This window comes from Colletotrichum fructicola (assembly GCF_000319635.2).
Source record: "Colletotrichum fructicola Nara gc5 chromosome Unknown KSG_Nara_v1_contig02, whole genome shotgun sequence".
NCBI classification, from domain to species: Eukaryota; Fungi; Ascomycota; class Sordariomycetes; order Glomerellales; family Glomerellaceae; genus Colletotrichum; species Colletotrichum fructicola.
In genome coordinates, this window is record NW_027094052.1 from 4047915 (window position 1) to 4070671 (window position 22757).

At 56.6% G+C, this 22757-nt stretch overlaps 8 protein-coding genes across 8 annotated transcripts; 6 read left to right on the forward strand and 2 right to left on the reverse strand.

The window, feature by feature from the left end:
• Positions 1-35: 35 nt before the first annotated feature.
• Positions 36-1149, reverse strand: rglC-1 (putative rhamnogalacturonate lyase C; the record flags this gene model as incomplete). Its single annotated transcript, XM_032022538.1, has 4 exons — positions 36-38; positions 103-139; positions 184-500; positions 547-1149. 4 exons carry the CDS (start codon positions 1147-1149, stop codon positions 36-38), a joined length of 960 nt encoding a protein of 319 aa, XP_031880484.1.
• Positions 1150-1897: 748 nt separating this feature from the next.
• CGGC5_v003872 (Uncharacterized protein) lies at positions 1898-4333 on the forward strand (the record flags this gene model as incomplete). Its single annotated transcript, XM_032022537.1, has 6 exons — positions 1898-1997; positions 2050-2939; positions 2984-3092; positions 3139-4141; positions 4190-4253; positions 4304-4333. 6 exons carry the CDS (start codon positions 1898-1900, stop codon positions 4331-4333), a joined length of 2196 nt encoding a protein of 731 aa, XP_031880485.1.
• Positions 4334-5329: 996 nt separating this feature from the next.
• CGGC5_v003873 (uncharacterized protein) lies at positions 5330-7792 on the forward strand (the record flags this gene model as incomplete). Its single annotated transcript, XM_032022536.1, has 5 exons — positions 5330-5546; positions 5592-5801; positions 5847-6685; positions 6733-7501; positions 7548-7792. 5 exons carry the CDS (start codon positions 5330-5332, stop codon positions 7790-7792), a joined length of 2280 nt encoding a protein of 759 aa, XP_031880486.1.
• Positions 7793-8488: 696 nt separating this feature from the next.
• CGGC5_v003874 (Cytochrome b2) lies at positions 8489-10131 on the forward strand (the record flags this gene model as incomplete). Its single annotated transcript, XM_032022535.1, has 4 exons — positions 8489-8554; positions 8604-8637; positions 8695-9008; positions 9052-10131. 4 exons carry the CDS (start codon positions 8489-8491, stop codon positions 10129-10131), a joined length of 1494 nt encoding a protein of 497 aa, XP_031880487.1.
• Positions 10132-10545: 414 nt separating this feature from the next.
• On the reverse strand, positions 10546-12702 carry CGGC5_v003875 (uncharacterized protein; the record flags this gene model as incomplete). Its single annotated transcript, XM_066151200.1, has 2 exons — positions 10546-12435; positions 12580-12702. The coding sequence occupies 2 exons, from the start codon at positions 12700-12702 to the stop codon at positions 10546-10548; spliced, it is 2013 nt and encodes a 670-aa protein (XP_066009364.1).
• Positions 12703-13126: 424 nt separating this feature from the next.
• Positions 13127-14305, forward strand: CGGC5_v003876 (uncharacterized protein; the record flags this gene model as incomplete). Its single annotated transcript, XM_032022533.1, has 1 exon — positions 13127-14305. The coding sequence occupies one exon, from the start codon at positions 13127-13129 to the stop codon at positions 14303-14305; it is 1179 nt and encodes a 392-aa protein (XP_031880488.1).
• Positions 14306-17399: 3094 nt separating this feature from the next.
• CGGC5_v003877 (uncharacterized protein) lies at positions 17400-17780 on the forward strand (the record flags this gene model as incomplete). The annotated part of the gene is made up of 1 exon (XM_032022532.1): positions 17400-17780. One exon carries the CDS (start codon positions 17400-17402, stop codon positions 17778-17780), a length of 381 nt encoding a protein of 126 aa, XP_031880489.1.
• Positions 17781-20443: 2663 nt separating this feature from the next.
• On the forward strand, positions 20444-22579 carry GAOA-1 (Galactose oxidase; the record flags this gene model as incomplete). Its single annotated transcript, XM_032022531.1, has 1 exon — positions 20444-22579. The coding sequence occupies one exon, from the start codon at positions 20444-20446 to the stop codon at positions 22577-22579; it is 2136 nt and encodes a 711-aa protein (XP_031880490.1).
• Between the last annotated feature and the right edge of the window lie 178 nt (positions 22580-22757).

Below are 22757 nucleotides of genomic sequence, written 5' to 3' on the forward strand. Positions count from 1 at the left end.
ATTTGGCGGAGCATTTGGATTTCTTTTGAAGCTTTTTACTATACCACGTTCATTAGCATAGACATCACCATGATACCACACCAGCGCAACGGGCGCACGTACTGCTAGAATACAACGCACGACAATATCTGTCATAGATCTACCACCTCCACCGGATTCCCGAGTCGTCCCGTGTTGCCGTACATCTGCGCCGCGTTCACCATGAGGCTGCTGGTGTTGCCGCCGGGCCCAATCATGAGCCATTTCCATATCACGCCGTGTATGCCGTAGCCGAGCACACGCAGAGCGCCCAGCCAGCCGGAGTGCGGGAAGAAGTCACGGACAAGTCCCCGCGGAGGCTGGGCGATGAGGGTCTCGTAGGCTCGCTGGCAGTCGTCAAAGTGTACGGTCTGGCGGCCATGGCCCCAATGTACGTGGCCAAAGACGTGCAGCTTGGGCCGTACTCGCCAAACTTCCTCCAGGAGACCGGCACAGCCCAGGCCAAGGTCCAGGTGGTGTTTCTGCTGCTTGTCAGAGGGAGCAAGACCGACAGAGAAGGCGACATACCGGAGGAGCGTGCGTAACGAGAATGTCAGTGTCAATTGGGACAGTGTTCGCCCACGGCGGCGAGGCGCGGTCGTATTGGAAAGCCATCTCGGGGCCGCCACACGCGGGGATATCAGGAGATCCGTAGATTTTCAGACGGCGGCCGCCCTTGAACTCCAGCGTCACGGCATCGTGCACCAGGTAGCGGATGCCCTTGAAGTCGAGCGTCTTGCCACGGTCCTCGGGGCGGCGGGCGCTCAGGTCGAAGAAGCTGTCGTGGTTGCCGCAGACAAGGATCTTGTGCTGGTGAGGGAAAGAGGCGAGCCAGTCGAGCTGCGCCTGAATGTCGTCGGCCGTGCCGGCATTGGTGAGGTCTCCCGCGTGGATGAGTAGGTCGCCAGGGGGAACGCGGACGTTTATTTGGTCGTGGGTGTCGGAGAGGCAGACGACGCGGATGGCGGGCTTGTCGCGGGGCGGTCTAAAGGGGCGGCCGCGGAGGAAGAGGAGAATGCTATATATTATCGTGACGAGCAGGTGGAGAGGGGAAATGAGGAGGGAGTCGAGGAGTGTTGGGGGCTCCCAGTCGTTTTTGCGGCGAAGGCCGAGGGCTGTGAGGAGAGTCATTTGAGGCGACGGGCTGGTCTGCAGCTTCAGATGCCTTGCCTGGGTGTCGGGAGGTGATTGATTGGGGTTATACGGGATCCATGCGGGTGCGTGCTGTGCTGCGGAAAGGACTGAAGTGAGGCATACGGTGAGAGTGAGGTTGAGATCTTCACATGGGACGAGGAGCTCCCAGCAGCTGCCCGAGCTGAAACCCCACCGATGACAGCACTACCACCGCCGCCAATCCATTGTTTTAGCGTGGCAGCCGTTCGTCGCACAGCGAGGGGATTTGAGGACCGGCCAACAGCTGGCACGTACTCGATACTGGGGGTCTGGCTGGTTGGAGTGGCCGGGGCAGCACAGGCCACCCTCCAATGTGCCGCCATCTATCCCAAACCTGGAAATGGCGACGGCATGCCACTGGGATCAACTGGCTCTAGACGCGCCAGGGGCTGGAGCTTGTTCCCTGGAAAGCTGACCCCCTAGTCGGGCTGGAAGGACGGGCCCTGCGCGGTGACGTGACGTTTTCTTGACCCTTTCCGCGCGCCCAAGCTTTGCTTCTCCAAGAAAACCTGCCGAGCGAGACATCGTCCCGTCATTACTTCAGCCACTGGCTGTCTTTTGTGAACCTGCTTAAAACACCTTGGTCTCGCCATCAACCGTCTTAATAGCCCTCCAAGGGATTGCGTCCCACCTTTGCAGTCCAACCACCACCTACCCGTTACCCGTGCTCAAGCTCGAGAGCTTGGGACGAACCTCTGACGCAGCCATGGCGAGCATCAGGGACCTGTACAGCAACAAGGACACGGCCGGGTTGGATTCCAACTTTGGAGTCGACTATGTAATCAACTACAAGATTCCCCAGGAAGGTGCGATTGGTCTTGAAGTTTCGAGGGAAGCCACCACCTAACAGCGCGACAGAGAGAACCGAAGCCGAAGCCAACTTTGTCCAGCTCATTGAGGGCTTGACCAGCGTGGGACTGACCACCGAGGTCCGCAGGGGCGACAAGCACTCCCTGCTCATCTTTGTCAAGATCGCCTCCGACAAGTTCCTCGCCGACCAGGTCTACCGCTCCCGACTGCAGGACTGGCTGCACGGCGCCCGCACCGTCGGCCCCGACTCCGACCTCTCCCAGGCCCTCCGCGATGAGCCCGTCTCGGACGCCGAGCGCCTGCGTCTGGTATACCTACTTATCATCAAGCCCAAGAATGAGGGCGGCGCCGGTATCACGCCCCAGTCCGGCCGCTGGAAGCATGTGGACTGCGTCTTTCCCCTGCACAACCACGTCTTCAACAGGCAGTGGATCAAGAAGGTGAGCACCAAGGGCCAGACCGACGACACCGACCTCGACGAGATCCGCGACAAGTTTGGCGAGAATGTCGCCTTCTACTTTGCGTTCATGCAGTCCTACTTCAAATTCCTCGTCTTCCCCGCCGCCGCCGGCTTCGCGGCCTGGATGTTCCTCGGCCAGTTCTCCTGGCTGTACGCTCTGGCGAGCTGCCTGTGGTCCGTCGTTTTCTTCGAGTTCTGGAAGAAGAAGGAGGTCGACCTGGCCGTCGAGTGGGGCGTCCGTGGCGTGTCCAATATCCAGCACCCGAGGCCGCAGTTTGAGTACGAGCGCCAGGCCGAGGACCCCATTACCGGAGAAGCCGTCAAGATCTACTCGCCCATCAAGCGCCTCCAGACGCAGCTTCTCCAGATTCCCTTCGCCGCGGCCTGCATCGTGGTGCTTGGCTCTCTCATCGTGACATGCAACTCGCTGGAGATCTTCATCAATGAGGTCTACAACGGCCCGTTCCAGGCCTATCTGGTATGTCTAATGCCAGTCTCGGCAAGTCTTAGCTAATCATTCAGGGCTTTCTCCCAACCATCATCTTGGTCGTAATGACGCCCACCTTCTCCACCGTCCTTACCAAGTTCGCCAACCGTCTGACGGAAATGGAGAACTACGAGACCATTGACGGTAAGTGTTGCGTCTCCCCTAATGCGACACAACTGACAGCTCCCAGCCCACCACGCCGCCCTGGTTCAGAAGGAGTTCGTTCTCAACTTCCTGACCTCGTACATGGCACTCTTCTTTACAGCATTCGTCTACCTCCCGTTTGGCGACCGGCTCACCCCGTTCCTCAACTTCTGGCGGTCCACCGCCCAGATGCTCACCCCTAAGGATGTCAGCTTCCAGACCCAGGAGTTTGTCATCAACCCCGAGCGCATCAGCAAGCAAATGTTCTACTTCACCGTGACCGCCCAGGTCGTCAACTTCGCCACCGAAGTCATCGTGCCGTACGTCAAGCGCCAGGTGTTCCAGGAGGTTCGCGAGGTGCAGTCCAAGATGGCCAAGGAGGACGATGCTGCCAAGATCAAGGACCCCGCTGAAGAGGCCGCCTTTTTGGAGAGAGTGAGAAACGAGGTCGAGCTCGAGACGTACGATGTTACCAGCGACTACCGCGAGATGGTCATTCAGTTTGGATATCTCTCCCTCTTCTCGGTCGCGTGGCCCCTGACGGCTTGCTGCTTCTTGGTCAACAACTGGGTCGAGATGCGGTCCGACGCCGTCAAGATTGCTATCAGCAGCAGACGTCCCATCCCGTGGCGTGCGGACTCGATCGGACCTTGGCTCAACGCTCTCGGGTTCCTCTCCTGGTTGGGCAGCATCACCAGCGCGTCCATCGTTTTCCTCTGCAGTGCCAACGGCGACGGGCCGCGTGGAACACCGTCCAGCATCAAGGCCTGGGGTTTGCTCCTCAGCATTCTCCTTGCTGAGCACTTTTACTTTGCCGCGCGGTTCCTCGTTCGTCTGGCGTTTAAGAAACTCGACAGCCCCGGACTGCAGAAGGAGAGGAAGGAGCGCTTCCTGATGAAGAAGAGGCTCCTTGAACAGAACCTGGGCCAGGGTGTTTCCGACCAAGCTGCCACGCCTGGTATTGAGAAGACTGAGGAGATTACCCTCCAAGCGTTGGAGGAGGAGGCTCGCAGGATTTCCACTCAGGGCCACGGAGGCCCAGAGGAAGCGTGAGTTTTTTGAGTGTCATATCCGCTCAAGTCGCTAACAATGAGTAGCTTTTGGCGCAGACAGCGCGGTATGGGCGAGACCATTCAGATCGGCAGGAGCTTGATCGCACAGGTGAGCATGGCTGAAAGGCTGTAGTTGTGGCGAACTAACATCTGTCACAGAGCACTTCCGGCAACAAGACCAAGGCGTGAGGGGGTCACGACGACACGAGGGGAGACATGGGCACTTGCCCAATCACGAGAACATGATAACCTGCGTTGGTGTGTACTTTTAGCGGAGGCTTTGAAAACTGCGGGCATTTGGGGCGTTCGTTTCTAGGAGTAATCAATTCGATTTCTTGTACTTCATGGTCGGTGACTGAAAGGGCGACCGACGGTCAATTTGAGCAATTGGCAGATGACCGATCCGCCAGATATGCGCCCGCAAGGCATACCGAGAGGCTTAATCGGGTTGCAGTGCAGTGATTGTCCACTTCCAGATGATGGAGGGGAGGCAATCCATCTGGACGCATTATTGAGCTGCGCCCCTCGCTAGCTGGCCTGCCTGACGTGCGCTAGGGGTACGTACTGTGTCGAGGCAGCTTTTAGCGCAGTTGGTCCTCGAGCTGAACTTGCCCACGACATTCCCGTCGCTTGAAGTCACCAATCGCGAGACCTTGTCAGGCAATGTGCCACACCGATGGATTCAAACGGGTCTCCCCAGAACGCCCCGGAGCCGCTGGGTCATTTACCAAGATACGGGCATCGACAGCCCTACCTCGGTTCCAGGCCTGTCGTTTGCTTCCGCGTCTTCTTCCGCACTTCTAGGACTCATCGCCCTCCATACCGAGTTCGTCTAGTGACTAGTCTCGTCCCGGGCGACTGTTCACCCTGCTTGCACGTTGCTCGAGGCTTTATGGGTGTGTGTCTCGGGAGCTGTCTGACACCCGAAAACGCCCTGCATATTGCCCACCATGTCTGCCCATGCTGTGCCGTCCTGCGGCCTGAAGCTGTCCTTGTTCGTGGTCCTGAGCTAGCTGCTCAGCTTAAGGACAGCCTGGTCGAATTCTTCTCCATCTCTCTTTACTCTCCATCACATCATTCAGAACATCAAAAGTCGATTCTCCAAGACGTTGAATGACTGCGGGCGTCGCACCGGCGTAACCTCCGTGCTTACCACGCTTACCCCGCCAAAGACAGATCAACACCATGGATATCGTGGCCGACCTAGTGACGGGGCCGTACAGGGAGATTATCGAAAAGGGAAACACGGCGATCGAGAATGCGGGCCACAATCAGGAGATGCTCTCTGCGAGCCAGAGGGTGGTCAAAGGTGCCGAGCGATGCCTCAAGATTATTGAGCCGCTCTGCGCCCGCCATCTGAAGGAGTCAGAGGTTGCTTTCACGAATGCGCTCAAGGACAACAGTAGGTGTAATATCGGTGTGCTCTGAACATACTGACAAGCGACAGATGAGATTGCCGAGTTCAGGTTGCAATTGACTGATACGCTCTGGGACTTTGACGAGTACACGGAAGCAGACACCTTCGACAAGGACAAGTACACGGAGCTGTGGGAACTGTGCAAGAAGTCGGGCGTGAAGATTGGCGAGATCCTCAAGAGGTTGAAGCTGGAGGCGCCTGCGGCACCCGTCGCCGCAACACCACCGGCCGTCACAACTGGTAAGGGGCATTGAAATGCGAGGCAACATTGTCTGACCAGCGTAGAGAGTCAAACACCAGTCGTCCTGATCGACTCGGGCATTGTTCATCCCACGAGTGAGGCAGAGCCCAAGGTTGAAGAACTTGCGCCGCCTCCGCCTCCCCCGACGAACCCATGGGATCTGAGGACGAATCCAACCATTGAGACGGGGGCCACCTTGAGCGAGACCATCGAGAGGCGGCCGCCTGTGTCGACCATGAGCTCTCCCGTCTCCGAGCCCAACAGCCCCGAGTACGAGAGAAGGTCTAGTCGCCTCTTGGAAACCGGCGTAGACAGGTTGCTCACGGACGAGGAGCGGTATCACATGAGCCCGCAGGACATGAGGCCCCCTCCTCTCTCACCGCGTGGGCGTACATCCACGCTGAGTGCGTCCAGTCCGGGGGACCACGCGATCCAGCCACGGCCTCATCGGTACTCACAAGCCAGCTCCGTCCATTCCCACCCCTCGAGGCAACGCTCGCTGGAGTCGATGCACGGATCAGTGTTTGACGGGTGGAAGGAAGAGGGGACGAGAAGCCCTGCCATGACAGATCATCGCTCTTCAACGGCGTCCGGCCAAGACGGACAGCTGAGTCCACTGTCTCGAGGCGCAGTCATACCGCCAAACTTCCCACCAGGCATCCACGAAGGCATCGAACGAGTCCCGTTGGTTACGAATGACTATGAAGCGCCCATACCGGTCGATTCGGAGTCAACCCACAGCAGGCCCGCATCCATGATGTCGGCTCGGCCAAAGGATTGCAGCATCGGCCTGAGCAGCTCGTTCTATCTGTACAAGGGGTTCTGCGACGGGGCCAAGGAGGTCATTCGAGGAGGCGCTGGCATCAAGAAAGTCAAGAAGCCGGTACGTATACTGCGATGGAGTAAGGAGCCTTTCTAACAACCGAACAGGGCTTCTCCGGCGCGCACGTCGTTGCCCAGTGCGAAAGCTGCTACCACGAGACCGACTTTAATCAGATGCAGGCAGACGTTAACTACGCAGAGGAAGCTAACTACCAGCTGAATAAGATTGGCTACCGCGTCCGCTTCCTGCAGAAGAGTCATATCGCCACGAAACGCGCCGACGAGGCCCTCTACGGCTGCGTCTTTTGCGTGCAGTCCCAACGCACCCTCGAAGAGTGCGATGCCACAGTCTTTTTCAGCCAGAAGAAGCTGTTTGAGCACCTCGCGCGCCACCCGCGCCCGCTGCCGCAAGTCCCTGGGGTCACCGTGGTAGAGGAGGCAGAGATCCCGTTCAACCTCCGGAGCAACTACGACTTGCACTTCCGTGCTCCGCCCAAACCATCGCCGCTGGCAGACAAGCAGCTGGAGCTGTCGCAGCTACCACACGCCACGGCCACGCAGACGGTGAAGCGGATGTACGGGATGCGGCTGCTGTACGACCAGACACCCGCGTTTGAGCTTGCAAACGGCGCCAGGCTCAGCGGAGTGGCGTTTCCTGCCAAGTACAACGGGGAGTGGATCATGGCGTGGCATGAGGGAAACTATGGCTCCGCGCCGGTTGACGTGGTGAAGCTGGAGCCGCCGCCCAGGGCTGAGATCAAGATGGACACGACGAGCAACATCTCTGCGGTGGCACGGTGGAAGTTTGCGCCCAAGTCGAAGGACGGCGGCGACTGGCTCAAGTTTGATCAGGGAGAGAGAATCACAAATATTAGCTGTGAGTTAACCGCTCTTACATGTTGACGCAAGCTGACGCGGGGTAGGGGCGTGGCAAGATCACTGGTGTTGGTCTGGGACGAATGCCAAGGGGACATGGGGTATCTTTCCGCAGACGCACATCGATACCAACACGATACGGGAGACCACGGACCGGTCGAGCATCTCGAGCAGCGAGAGAAAGAGGTCTGAAGGGTTCTTTGGGCGGCTTACGAGCCGGAAGAGTTCGCAGAGGCCGTCCAGTGTAGCTGAAGTGATGGTATCTTCGGGGCCCAGGCCTTCGGTGTTCTAGAAGAGATGTACAAAGGAGTTTGGAGGAGCTTATACCCAGATTACGAATAGAAGTTGACTTTGCATGCCGGTAGTTGAATCTGCCTCGTGCCGCCTCTATCCGTTGTCGGGATCCCGCGACTTGCCGATAAGAATGCGTGGGATTCGGGAACGCATCCGCGCCTCGGGGCATCCGCCGTTCGGGGATAGACCGGTTTCACCACCTTCGCCGCGGTCCCTTTACACCGAAGAACAGAACGTCACCGACTTATTACCCCGCACCCCATTGACCCGAGGTGGGCCGCTAACGCAGAGTCGTATCCTTGGTGGGTTACGGCAGTGTCTGACGGTACAATGAAGAGCGAGCTGATGACCTTTCATCGGTTTCGCCCCCGGCCCCAACCCCGTCTGGGCTTCTCCAAGCGCCCCCCAAGACTCTCCTCGAGACGATACCAGGGACTTTTTTTTGGAGACCGGTCCTCGGACCAAGCTTGCTAGACACGTTTTCTGTCGCGCGCGAACGACCTCATCTTTTTTCCCTTTTTTCTATCCGTCATCGGTGTGTGATTTGAAATTCTTTTGGACTGGAGCGAATTGGCCACTTAGCGTCTTCTTAATCATCCTTACGTCTACCCCGTGGAGAAGCGATCTACCCGTTACCCCGGATTTTCTTCTCAATCACAACATTCCCATTCGCCCGAGAGAAGACATCGCGAAAATGGGACTGAACGGCGACGAGATTGCAAAGCACAACAGTGCCGACTCCTGTTGGGTCATTGTTCATGTAGGTTGCGTCTGCTCAGACAGAACGCGGTCAATTGACGCGCAAACAGGGCAAAGCCTACGATGTAACGGACTTCTTGCCGGGTGAGTACCCCCCCCCCCCCCCCCCCAACACCGTAGAAACACTTCTGACGATGCCAGAACACCCCGGCGGCTCCAAGATCATTCTCAAGTATGCCGGCAAGGACGCGACGGAAGAGTTCGACCCCATCCACCCGCCAGACACGCTGGACAAGTACCTCGAGCAGTCCAAGCACCTGGGCCCCGTCGACATGACATCCGTGGTGGCGGAAGAGAAGGAGGAGGACCCCGAGGAGGCGGAGCGCCTCGAGAGGGTCGAGCAGAAGCCGCTGCTGTCTCAGTGCTACAACCTGATGGACTTTGAGGCCGTCGCGCGCAGGATCATGAAGAAGACGGCGTGGGGGTACTACTCGAGCGCCGCCGATGATGAGATTGTGAGCAGCCCGTCGCATTTCACCAACCGGTACTGACCGACAGACCCTCCGAGAAAACCACAGTGCCTTCCACCGCATTTGGTTCCGCCCGCAGATCCTCGTCGACGTCGAAAAAGTCGACTTCAGCACCACAATGTTCGGCGCAAAGGTCGACATGCCCTTCTACGTCACCGCGACCGCCCTCGGCAAGCTGGGCCACCCCGAGGGCGAGGTCCTCCTCACGCGCGCCGCCCGCAAGCACAACGTCATTCAGATGATCCCGACGCTGGCCTCGTGCGCCTTTGACGAGATGATGGACGCCGCCGAGGGCGACCAGGTGCAGTGGCTGCAGCTGTACGTTAACAAGGATCGCGAAATCACGAAGAAGATTGTCGAGCACGCCGAGAAGCGCGGCTGCAAGGGCCTCTTCATCACCGTCGACGCCCCGCAGCTCGGCCGCCGCGAGAAGGACATGCGCTCCAAGTTCACCGACCCCGGCGCCAACGTCCAGTCAGGCCAGGCCACCGACCAGTCCCAGGGCGCCGCCCGCGCCATCTCGTCCTTTATCGACCCCGCCCTCTCGTGGAAGGACATTCCCTGGTTCAAGTCTATCACCAACATGCCCATCATCCTGAAGGGCGTCCAGCGCGTCGAGGACGTCATCAAGGCGATCGAGGCCGGCGTCCAGGGCGTCGTCCTGTCCAACCACGGCGGTCGCCAGCTCGACTTTGCGCGGTCCGGCGTCGAGGTGCTGGCCGAGACGATGCCGGTGCTGAGACGCATGGGTCTCGAGAACGCCATTGAGATTTACATTGACGGTGGCGTCCGTCGCGCTACCGACATCATCAAGGCGCTCTGCCTCGGTGCCAAGGGCGTCGGCATCGGCAGGCCGTTCCTCTACGCCATGGCCGGCTACGGGTTCGAGGGCGTCGACCGCGCCATGCAGTTGCTTCGCGACGAGATGGAGATGAACATGCGTCTCATCGGCTGCACGAGCGTCGACCAGCTCAACCCCTCGCTTCTTGATACGCGCAGTCTCTTCAACCACGGGTCGACGCCGTCGGATAACCTCGGTCTGGCCATCTATGACCCGCTTGCGACGCCCACGCAGAGGCCCAAGGTGCCGAAGCCTTCGAAGCTGTAGACCTTTTGCGGTGTTTTTCTTGTCACCATCGTTTATAGCAAGCATGGAATGTTTCAAGACTTGATCCAACGTCAGATGTATGATACTATACACTATACAGGGCGCTATATACCGCAAAGACATTTGAATTGCAGGAGACACTGTTCGCTGAGCAGCCATAGGGTTTTCCAACGCCAGTGATAAGATGAATGACCGGTGGCAGTTTGAATCAATTGCCGATTTGCCCTGGTATCTCGACCAGTCGACCGGGTGAGACTGACTCTGCCTACACTACAGCTGTCTCGCGGTGCCTATCCCGGCGTATCGCGACTTTGTTATACTACACTCTTACATTCACACAAATTCTATAGTACGAGAAGAGGAAAAGAACAAAAGTGTATTTGCCTACATGCGTCTTCTGTGCAACATGCCAATCTACGGAAACCGAGAGGCCAAGTCTTCAAGCGACCGATTGCCGACGGCCTCCTTGAGTGCGATCGTGGAGATGGCCGTTGGCAAATGAATGGCGCCATACAGCCCGTCGTCAGCCCACTTGAGATGGTGGTAGACAAGGTAGAATTTCTTGCCATAGTCTTCTGGCTCGAGAATCCAATTCCAGGCTGGCTTCGGCTTGCGACTGTCCACGGTGACATGAGAGTCGGCCGCGACGCAGCGGTAGTCAAAGGCCCCGTTTTCACGCTCCTGCGTGAAGAACGCGAGATGGGGCAGACAAGATCTTGCCAGGATGACCTCGATGTGGTGCACCTTTTCGGCACTGAGAGCAGGCAACCCTTCAAAGGCGGTTTGAGTCTGCATGTTCAATGTCTTCTCGATAGCGAGAACAAGTCCGTAGACTTCCTCGGCCAGCCCCGGGTTGATCTCCACGACATCGTTGACAGGGACGGTTGTAAGGAGACGGTTGACTCCGTGTTTGGACGACATGAAGTCTACCATCTTCACCCGGTAAGTGTCCCAGATGCCTAGCATCTGCCACAAGGCTCCGAACGGGAACAACTCCTTGGTGGTGCCGCTGCAGACGTCAAGGATCAAGGGCAAGCTCTCATCTTTGAACGATGCGGCCGGGCCTTTGAATTTGATCAACGGGGGACTCGTTTCGTCCGCGGTCCAAGACATTGCGACATCCATGATGGCGGCCAGACGGATGAGCACTCTGGTCTCGTCCTCGTCCAGTGCGCCGTTCTCGAAGCCGTGGAAAGTCTGGGCGAGCATGGCTGCAGAGAAGAAGTCGACGTTGAGTTCGGCATCGCCACCTACAAGGCAGTCGGCAATCTTTTCGGGCCAGCCCTCCTTCACCTTGTAGGCACCCGGCGTAGTTCCCTCCTCGAGGATATCCATCAACGTGAGCATTCGGTGCACGTGGTCTAGCACGTCGTATTGGTAGGGCATCTCGATCGCAACATCCTCCATGGCCATGTCAGAGCACATGTTGGCGAAAGTGTAAAGGAACTCGAAAGGCGTCTGGTCCTCGGACGCCGGTTCGGGTCTCCAGGGTCGCGTCTTGAGCGCCGTGGAAAGGTCAAAGTCGCCATAAATGACCGCTCGCGGGTCTGTTGTCTTGCGGAGGTAGCCGATCTGATGGTACAGTTCCATGCGCGAGAGCCCGACCATATCTTTCATCGTCTGGCAATGGTCATCATCGAAGTAGAACCTCCACGCACGATCAGTGGCGATGATGTATCTGAGGTTGGGCAGGTCCACGCTGCATGTCGTCAGGCCTGGGGTCAGGTCTGAGATCACGAACATGGACGTTTTCTGTGGGATTAATCGACATTGGCGTTGAAGGTTTCTGAGATCTGCAGGCGAGCTCAGGTAGAACACTTGCCAGCCGACTTCGTGCGCCGTTATTATGGCCTCGACGACGTTCTCGAGCGTGGCGAAGGACAGTATCGTGACCGTCTCACCTTCACTGATGGCCCTTTGCATTAGCTTGATAGTTGCCTGTCCAATGTCGGTTCCGGCCTCAAATCTCTCAAAGGGGAGATCGAGCTTGGCCTCGGCCTCTTCGCAAGCGGCCAAGGTGTAGCCCAGGTCGGTGGATTCAAAGGCCAGCCTTCCGAGTGCTTGGCCTTTGTGCATTCCGAACGAGGAGATCACCACGAGGGTGCAAGCCCAGCCCTTGGTCTTCTCGAAAAAGTGGTGGTAGATGTGCTCGCGAATGACGACCTGGCCGAAGTCTGAGTGCAGGGTGCGCTGGCCATCAAGCTTGACAATGATGGTCGTGCCTGCTTCGTCCATAGCCTCGAAGAACTCTTGGCGGTCATTTGTGAAGATGTCTTCCCATGTGATCACAAGGCCAGCAACCGACTTTTCCTCTCCATTCAGCTAGACAAACTCGCTCTCCAGACGAGTAGGCACGATGAAGATGGGTCTTTTCCCGAGTGTTTCAGTGGCGAGACTTGCGACACTTGCAATTTGTCGCATCTTTCCGGAGGAGGGCGGTCCCGTGACCTTGAAGTAAGAGAAGCCGTCGTTCTTCTCGATGGCTGTGACGATGGGTGTAATGGTGTTTCTCCAGTCCGTCGCATGGTATCGACCGGAAGGCTGGTTGTCCTGCTCCGCATTGGGATCCATCGCTGCTATCGTTTGTAATTGTTTTCGTCGTCCGTTGTCGCTGTCGCGTTCTTCTGACTTTTGCGAGATGGACAGCTTTGATGAATCAGTTGTATTTCGTGAGTTAGCGGCGGCGGAGGTAAGTAGGCAGCGGCCAACGGAAGCGTTGACGCACCTTTTTTTTGGTTTTCTTGCGGGGGCCTGGGGCGAGCGTCTTCACTTGGGTCTTTGGATATCAGACTGCGAGTGAAGAGGAAGGAAGGTCCTGGGGCGAGGTGAATGGCAGGCCCGGCTTCGTTCTACCTTCCTCAGAACACAACGTTTTCCGATACGGCTCACCTCTTAGACACGCACCTGCCCACAACACGGAGGAAAGAGAACCACAACAAAGAAAAAACACTTCAAAAACAAACCCCATTGTCGCCAAAGAACAACAACATCAGCGATGGATGGTCTACTCGAGAAGATCAAGGCCTTGCCTGACTTGCGCAAGCTGGACGATACGACCATGCTTGAGAGGTTGACGACCGAATGGCCACACTCACTCAAGGAGAAGATGGTCAATGGGGCATTTGGCACTACGACCCGTGGTCTGGACGTCCTGCTCGTCTTCGTGAGATACCTGGTCGTGATACTCCCATCTGGCCCCGACATCGATACGGGTTCGAATCCCATTTGGGAACTGGCCTGGAAAGATCTCCAAAGCGCCGAATACAAGGACAACGCGTTAGTCCTCAAGCAGGAGATCATTAACGCCGTCAGCAAGGACAGCACCTCGTTCTTCTCACTTTGCGAGTCTCAAATTATGCGCGAGACTCTGTGGAGCCTCAAGGAACTCCTTCTCTGCGGGAACCCCGAATACCTTGAAAACGGGTGCAAGGACTGGGAGAAGATTGACCCACCCTACGCGGCTTTCCTCGCAGAGATGAGCTTGGTGAGCTGGGACGGCAAGTCGGAGGGGTTGTACATGGCCGTGAAACAGGTGTTTTGCGAGAGATACCGCTCCGACGGTGACGCATGTCGCCTCACTATGCCGAAGCCCGCCCCCATGATCATTCGCGTCCACCTCAAGCCGTCCGCTGGATCCAATCTGAAAGAAAAAGATCTTCTTCGGTTCCATGGCGGCGAAGGCGCCGATTACAAACTGCTGGCTGCAGTCCGATTAGGGACCGACGGCGCAAAGTCGGGAGATACGATCCAGCTGTACGCATTCAATGGTATTGATATCTTGCCCACGCAATTCAACGCCAGCCGCTCAAGGCGCCCCGAAATGCTTGGGGAAGAAGGTCATGAGTATATGCTGTTCTACTGTAGCTATAGAACAGGGATTCGCATCAAGGACCGTTTCGCCTGCGAGAAGAACATGTACGTGGACATTGACGAAAATATGACGAAGGAGCGGTTTCACGCCAAACTTGAAAAACCTGCGAAGCCTTCCACTGAAGAGGACTCTTCGACCACGCGCCCCAGAACCCGCATCAAGGCCATACTGGATGCTCTCCAAGGCAATGCCGCCACGGGCGACACAGGCTCCGAGGCTGAAGAGGGCGGCCCTGGCGACGAGGCAGGTCCTACCGGCCCGAGTGGATTTGGAGACCATGAAAAAGGTTACGATGGTCACTGATGACATTCACTGCGGAAATTTCGGCGGGTAAGAGAAGCGCTCTTGATCATCGCCACGAGCCAATGCCATTCCAGTGTGACGTCCTAAATCAGGCAACACGCACCGCCTACAGGATAGGATTAGCAGACAGAGACTACGTAGCATACAATTTGAATCGTGGTTCGATGCAACACTTGAATCTTAATGTAAATGGTGCTATGCATAGTAAGTACATGGTAGTAAAAAAATGTAATCGAGCAACCCAACCACACAAGTAGTCCAAAAATCACAGCAGCGCAAATAGGCATGCGAAAAATCATAAACAAGGAACGAACAAACATCGAGATAGAATAGCCTCTATTCATTGATAGTCCCTTTTGCACTCCAAATCATTGTCATCCACCATCGTCCGTCATCGTCTCATATGTATCCCCCCTGCTTCCATGACGCCCTGTCGTGGGCCTAGATTCATGGATTTGGTGTTTTGAGGCGTTCCTAGATCTAGTAACACGTTCTCGTCTTATTACACCGTCTCGCGTCGTTCAAATCCTCTACGGACAAGCTTATACAAGTCCACATGCAGCTCACAGTAGCTATGAGCCGAAGCTTCTTGCAGGGTCGTGAGTTTCATCTTCATATGTTGCTTATTGATGTTATCCCCTATCGTCGTCTGCTGCCGTTTATAGATTAGCCCTACTGCCCCGACTCCTTATCTGAGGCGTCCCTAAGAGCAGAATTAATCACATTACTCATTTCATAGCATCCTTGACAACTAGACCCGTGGAACTAGTGACACATCTTGCTACATTCGACACTTCATAGACGAGCCCAGACTTATATGTAAACCCATAACAGCTTCTGGAGCTTCTCTGTTACTCTCTGCTACTATACTGCTGCCGTCGTCCCCTATATCGTCCGCTATCCCTTCAGTATTACCCCTGCCTCTGACGCCTTATTTTCTCACCGCACATCCTAAAGCAGAAAGTGAATGAAAGCATAAGTCTGCCTGCATCCAGCTCTAGATTTCCTGTCAGCCTCTCATCCTCGGTATAGCACTACTGCTGTCATCCCTCTCATTGTCTGCTATCATCTCTCCTGCATCACCCTTCTTCTTATTCGCGACAGTCTTAGCTAGTTCATGCCCTTAACGAGTTGCCCGTCCTACCTCCTCCCGCGTGGTTCGGACGATATTCTGTCGTTTCGTCAACCTCTCTTTAAGTTCTTTTACCAATAATAACTCCTCCTGCCACAGTTATAAAAGGGCTAGTAGAGCAAGCAGTCTTCTCGAACTCAGTATTAGCAGGTTAGCTTTCTCACTAGATATTAATAGGTCCACATTACAGATCCGTATTATAGGTCCGTATTATAGGTTCGCATTCCCACGTCCGCATTTCAACGTCCGCATTTCAACGTCCGCATTTCAACGTCCGCATTTCAACGTCCGCATTTCAACGTCCGTATTCCTACAGCCACATTTCACATCCACGTTCACAATCCGCATTCCACATCCACCTTCTTAATCTGTATCCACATTCCACGTTCTCAATCTGCTTTACACCTTTACTACACACTTTCACTATGCAATCTTCTCATATATAACACACCTCCAATCTAAGTCACTACATCACTACACTATTACATCACAAATCTACAATAAGAAGTCGCCAACCAATATAAATATACTGCAATATCTAGAATGAAACGAGAAATAGAGAGTAATTAGAGAGAGACCATATAAACTGTTTTTGCTGCTGGCAGCTTAGATGTCGGTGAAAGAGACCTTTTATGCCCAGAAGGCTGGCCGGCTACTATCGCAGGAGCCAGACTGACCACTGCTGCGGCTCCTGTGACATCTGCAGCAGGCAGTTGAGGAATGGTCTCTTGCAGAGATAGCAGAGTAGCCACTGCTGCGACCTGAGGCGGTCCTTCACCCAGGGATGGCAACCGAGTCTGCAAACTTCCCCGGTACTGTAACATCTCGGCGATTTGTGCTTTGCCAAGAAGACCCCTGAGCTCACCGTCACAAGGTGCCGGGTCTTGATTAATTTCACGACGACGCCATTCGCGGAACGTCTCGTCGTATAACATCGTAGCGACCCCCGTCAGACATCTGATCAAGTATTCCAAGTGATCAGCCGTGACAAAGTAGACGGATGGCGCCTCGTCCCCGGTGATTTGCGAACCATCGTCAGAAACGTCCAAGCCGATGATGTTGTCGAACATGTGTCCAGTAATGGACAGGTAGAGCCCTGCAACAGCCAGCTTGCGTTTGACTTGCGCGTGAATCTCCCCTGCGGACAAATTGCGGCAATTTCAGCGAGCAACTTCTGAGAATGTCCCGAGGTAAAAGTCCCCGCTTGGATCCTCAAAGATCCAGGGCTGACAATTGATCGTTTTGACAACGACTGCGAGTTGGATGCAGATTTGGACAAGCTTCGGATTGTCCATAAACATCCCAAAGGATGAGATCTGGGTCACCAAGTCCATAAACCTGGGTTCCCAGGGCGAAGGAGGATGAAACGCGAGGTCAAGACTTTCGTCCTTTTGATGCTGCAGTCCTGCCGAGGCAGAGAGAAGCTGGGTCGGGAGGCATCCTAGCATTCGAGGAACCACGTACCACATGAAACACACGTGGTCGCTGAAGATCAGTTCGTCCTGGGCCTACCACGATGACGAAGCATCTCCTGGCTTCGATATATGCTCATGAAGCTCCTGGTGGGCGGGATCGTTAGGCACGGGATACTGCCTTGCCCTTATGGAGTCGGGTTCAAGCAGGCCTTCGATTGCGGGGTATGGCATTTCAGGGCGTCTCTTCAGGAACGCGAAGGCCACTTTCGAATAATCGACTGGAATCTGCTGCTGTTCATCTCTGGGATTCTGGTCTCTAGTGGGCCCTAGTTTTGGACCTTGCGGCGTGGTTGCTTGCACCTCGGGGGAATTGGGCCCGGGGCTTGAACTTTTGTCTAGCCAGAGCGGCGACGTCTCCCTCGCGCCGCCGAACTTCTCCAGCTTGACCACAGCGGGATCGAAGTCTGGTTTTTTGCCGAGTCAAGCTGGCGAAAAGCTGGGCGGCAGCAGTCCGCCACCGGACTCGCCGCCGTAGACTTCACTGTCCATGTCGGGTAACGAGGAACTCACGCCCGCCCAGCGGCTCAAAGCGGGATTGCCGTTGATGGAGGAAGAGCCCGTCAAGACGCTCACCCGACCTGGAATGTCATCTATCGAGCTGCGCCAGAAGATTTGGGACGCTATTTTCCCCGGCAGAGAGTGCGTCAAGGGCCGGCCGTTCGAATTCAGCATCCCCAGTGGCGTCGACTACATCCTTGATGTGGCACACGACTTCGAGGAGCTGAAGAAGTACCTGCTCCCCGGTGTGCGCGTCGACCTCGTCGATCGTGAAAACCCAGAGAGCAAGCCCGTCAACGGCATCGTATTCGGTTACACGGAGGATACCCTTGACAATGTCTGGAACTGTACTATGCTCGGAATCGCCTAGAACATCGCCGTCGATTGGGCTCGAAAAGCCTATACCACTGGCAAAAGCACGCCTCTCAGCGATGCGTTCAAGGCGTTCGTGACCGCCTCGCTGTCATCTGCCAATGTCAGCGATGTCAACGACGCAACGGGAAACAGTCTTTGGAGCGAAAAATAGAGGATTACCGACGGCACGATCGCTCTTGGGCCTTGCCAATCTAAGACAAGCTATGCCGCATAGTGCCTGGCTCAATAGCTAGAGAAGAACAAGGGAAGCACGCCTCTCGCCGACCGCTACAACTTAACATGGCACTGGTGTACCCAGCCCTATGTCAACCTTGAGATTATGGACGCAGATATTCTGAGAAAGGCGTGTCGTTATGCCCGGAAGGATTAGATCAAGGATTGGAGCGCGAGGAACTACCCAGAACTTCATTTGCGATGGGACATGGAGACCGAGTATGCCGTGGAGGTAACCGACGGTGTCGTGACGTGAGAAGTGCGGCTCAAGTGGAAATAGCTGTCTCTTCAAAGTAGATAGATGGCAAGGAAACCGCCTTGAGTCTGCTTTGCTTAAAGTGATTCAAAGAGATACATCAGTGATGATTGAGTATTTCTTGCAGTTATTCGGAGAGTGTCAAAGGCTCCAAGTGAATGGCGCAGCTAGGATCGACACAGAGATTGCGTTCGAATCACAACGAAACCTGTTGGAACTGCTTGGAATTGTCAAGTAGACCAACGTTTCCCGGCGAATGACCGCAACTCGCAGGCAGGATATGAGCAGAAGCCCGCCGCAGGAAGTCTTATTTGCCGGGGACCGGGAGGGGTGTCGTCAGGGAGGCGGCAGAGCCTCCGCCCCCGCGATCGGAGTCTTGCTTTGCCTTGTCCCGTTGCATCCGGCCCCGTCCAAGCGGTGACGTCAGATGGCACAAGTCGCATTGTGCATGGGAAATTCGTTCAGGAGAACAAGACGGGATACGAAGCTTCTGTGCACGAACACCCGCTGCACAGCCCATGGGGCCGGTGGGCAGATCATAAGATGTGCATAGTTATCCATCGCGTGAGCGACTCAGCTCCCGCAGACGAACATGAATGCGAGTCATACGGGCGGCGCCAACAATAAAAAAGACATTACGGTTCGGAAAAAGGGGAACGGGGGCAGCTCCACGATGGCCTTGGCCGCCCAACTTTGTTTGGTTTAGCGGCATCTCAAACGGGCAGGGGAGCGCAGGCCAAGCCCAAAGAGATCGACACACTGTATTCCTTGTTTCATAATCCGGTAGACGGGTGACCCCTGCCATCGAGGCTCCGAGATCTCTGGAAACTTTTTTGAGTTGGCGCCCTGGGAGATTTTTATCCCACATCGCCTACGGATATCCCACATTTTCGGATGCTATTTTCGTTGCACAACTCCCAGCGATGAGGTCTGCGTTCAACCATGTTCCGACGCAGATTACCGGTGTTTTGAACCCGTAGGGCTGGCAGCATTTCTGCCTGTTGGGTCTGGCCATTGGAAGGCAGTTGGCCGGCGCCTCTCGTCGTATTTCTCATCGATCGTCGAAGCTATCGTGATACGAAGACGCGTTGTCGAACCAAGTGGCCCGGAGGCGTGCGGCGGTCTGTGTACGACATTGAGAGTTTGTCCTGCATGCGACAGAGGATTTTGTGCACGATGGCCTCAACCTGTGGTCGCCGGGCAATTGCTCGGTCTTCTCCGTTCACCTTAATTCCTTGGCCGTGGGGAGGAATCACTCCCTCGCGGAGCAGGGGTGATGGCAGCGCGAGGAGAACGTCGACGGTGAGGCTATTGGGATGATGCTGACAGCGGCAGGTTTACGTCAGCCGAACTTCCTCTACATCAGACGACGGGAACGGACGGGAACTCTAATTGACAGCTTTTACAGCAGCGAAGCTTGTCTCGCATGAAGTTCAGACGAATTTTTTCCTACAGAGTCTTGCTCGATGGCCGTGCCGGCGATCAGTCATGCGACCCAACCGCAAGAGCCCCAGAGCAACGACGGAAACGGGGCAAACTGCGGGCCCCATGGCAGGGAAGGCCAAGGGGAAGGCGTCCAAACCTTCGATGGACGATGGCCGCCGACGTCTCTTCAGAGGTGGCCGGGCGGGCGTTTAAGCACTCCACAGGTTGCGGTGCCTTCACACGTTCGGATCCCACATCACGGCAACCTTGGCTTGGACCTCCGCCCGCCCAACACTTAGCGCGCCAGGACTCTGTTTCCACCTTATCCCTTCTCGTATGGAGATCCTCCTGCTCGCGTTCGGTTCCTATTCGCCGGCGCCCTCTCGGCCTCGACGATGTCGTCGGTTCCCCTGGCAGACTCTATCGGGCCACACCGTACCTGCGGGATGGCGCAGCCCAGCGGGGGGGCTTCCCAGGTTTCCACTCCTCGATGGACCTGTGTCTCCTGGAGGGAGGACCGCAGCACTTGGCATCGAGTGAGCGTATATACAAAATGAACAATTTTCTCCCTCCTCTTGTTTGTTTGGGACTCTCTCTCCAACGTCGCTCTCGCGGATCACCAAGAGTTGCCTTTCGTTCTTTTCCTTTAGTCTTTTCAGTGCGTTGTCCTAATAACAGATACGGTCCTTCTTTCATACGTATCTGATAATTACACTCACTCCACGTACACTTACTCAACACTTACTACACTCATTCGACACAACATGGTTCGCTCAAACACTTACACGGCACTCGCTGCCGCCACACTCTTTTCACAACTGTCCTCCGCGGCCATCACCAAGTGCCCCAACGAGGAGGCCGTCTGGGAGACCCCCATCGGCGTCAAGTACACCGTCTGCCCCGGCTCCGACTACCAGTATGGCGGCAACAGCCTCCAGGTCGTCAAGGATGTGGCCTCGACCAAGGACTGCGTCCAGATCTGTGATACGGATGCCCGCTGCTACCGTGCCGTCTACGACACGGAGGACAAGCTCTGCCACGTCAAGGACAACAAGAACAACATGAACTGGGCCGCCGACGGCCGCTTCGTCTCCATCCGCATGACCAACGACCTGCCCGAGGGTTCCTTCCTCGCCACCTGCCCCTTTGACGAGGAGTCGTACAAGGTCCCAAACACCGACAAGGAGTTCCGCGTCTGCCTCAACACCGACTACACCGGCACCAGCGTCAAGATGGTCAAGGACGTCACCACCGTCCAGGCCTGTGCCGAGCTCTGCTCCAACACCAAGGACTGCACCAAGTCCGTCCACGACAACATCAACAACGTCTGCCACATCAAGGGCGCCGAGCCCGCCAACTCGCTCTTCTGGGTCCAGGACAAGCAGTTCACCACCATCCACGTCCCCGAGACCTACAACCCTGCCGTCGAGGGCAAGTGGGGAGACCTCATCCGCCTGCCCGTCATCCCCGTCGCGGCCTACATCGTCCCCGCCTACCCCCAGCCCGACAGGCTGCTCTTCTTCTCCTCCTGGGGCAAGGACGCCTTTGGCGGCGCCTCTGGCATGACCCAGTACGGCGACTACAACTTCGCTACCGGCGAGATCTCCCAGCGCACCGTCACCAACACACACCACGACATGTTCTGCCCCGGCATCAGCCAGCTCCAGGACGGCCGCATCGTCGTCCAGGGCGGCTCCGACGCCGAGGCGGTCTCCATCTACGACCCAGCCACCAACAACTTCACCCGCGGCCCCGACATGAAGATTGCCCGCGGCTACCAGACCTCGACCACGCTGTCCAACGGCAAGATCTTCACCATTGGCGGCGCCTACTCGGGTCCCCGCGAAGGCAAGAACGGCGAGATGTACGACCCCGAGACCAACGAGTGGACCCTGCTCAACGGCGCTGACGTCAAGCCCATGCTCACCGTCGACCACGAGGGCATCTGGCGTGAGGACAACCACGCGTGGCTCTTTGGCTGGAAGAACGGCAGCGTCTACCAGGCCGGCCCCAGCAAGGACCAGCACTGGTACGGCACCGACGGCGACGGCTCCGTCATGAAGGCGGCCACCCGCGACGACCAGAACGCCATGTGCGGCGTCTGGGTCATGTACGACGCCGTCGCCGGCAAGATCCTCTCCGCCGGCGGCAGCCCCGACTACACGGACAGCGTCGCCAACAACCACGCCCACATCACCACCATTGGCGAGCCCAACAGCCCCGCCGAGGTCGAGCGTGTCGCCGACATGGCCTTCCCCCGCGGCTTCGCCAACGCCGTCGTCCTTCCCGACGGCCAGGTCCTCGTCACCGGCGGCCAGCGCAAGTCCCTCGTCTTCACCAACACGGACGGCATCCTCATTGCCGAGCTGTTCAACCCCGAGACCAAGGAGTGGAAGCAGATGGCGCCCATGGCCGTCCCCCGCAACTACCACTCCGTCTCCATCCTGATGCCCGACGCGACCGTCTTCTCCGGCGGCGGCGGCCTCTGCTACGTGCAGACCATCCTGGGCTCCACGGCCAAGTGCGACAAGACGGTCGACCACGCCGACGGCGAGATCTTCCAGCCGCCCTACCTCTTCAACGCGGACGGCACCCTCGCGGCGCGCCCCAACATTACCACCATCGGCACCGACCCCGTCAAGGCCGGTGCGACCATCACCTTCACGGTCGAGAACTGCGAGGGCCCGGCCAAGGTCGCGCTGATCCGCACCGGCAGCGTCACGCACTCGTCCAACACGGACCAGCGCCGCATTCCCCTCGACTTTCAGGTCAACGGCAACGAGTACTCGGGCAAGCTGCCCGAGGACTACGGCATCCTCCTCCCCGGCTACTACTACCTGTTCGTCTCGAACGCCAACGGCACCCCCAGCGTTGCCAAGACCGTCCACGTTGTTTTGTAAGCGTTGATTTACTGCTGGATGGATAGACTATAGACAAAAGCGACAGAAGGATAATACCCCCGATAGACTACTTAATGTATAGTATAAGGTCGCGCCAAATGATGCGATGGTACTGTGACGACGTAATGAAAGAAGACTAAGATTAGAACATGGTTGCTCGCGCCGTAACGTTGATGTG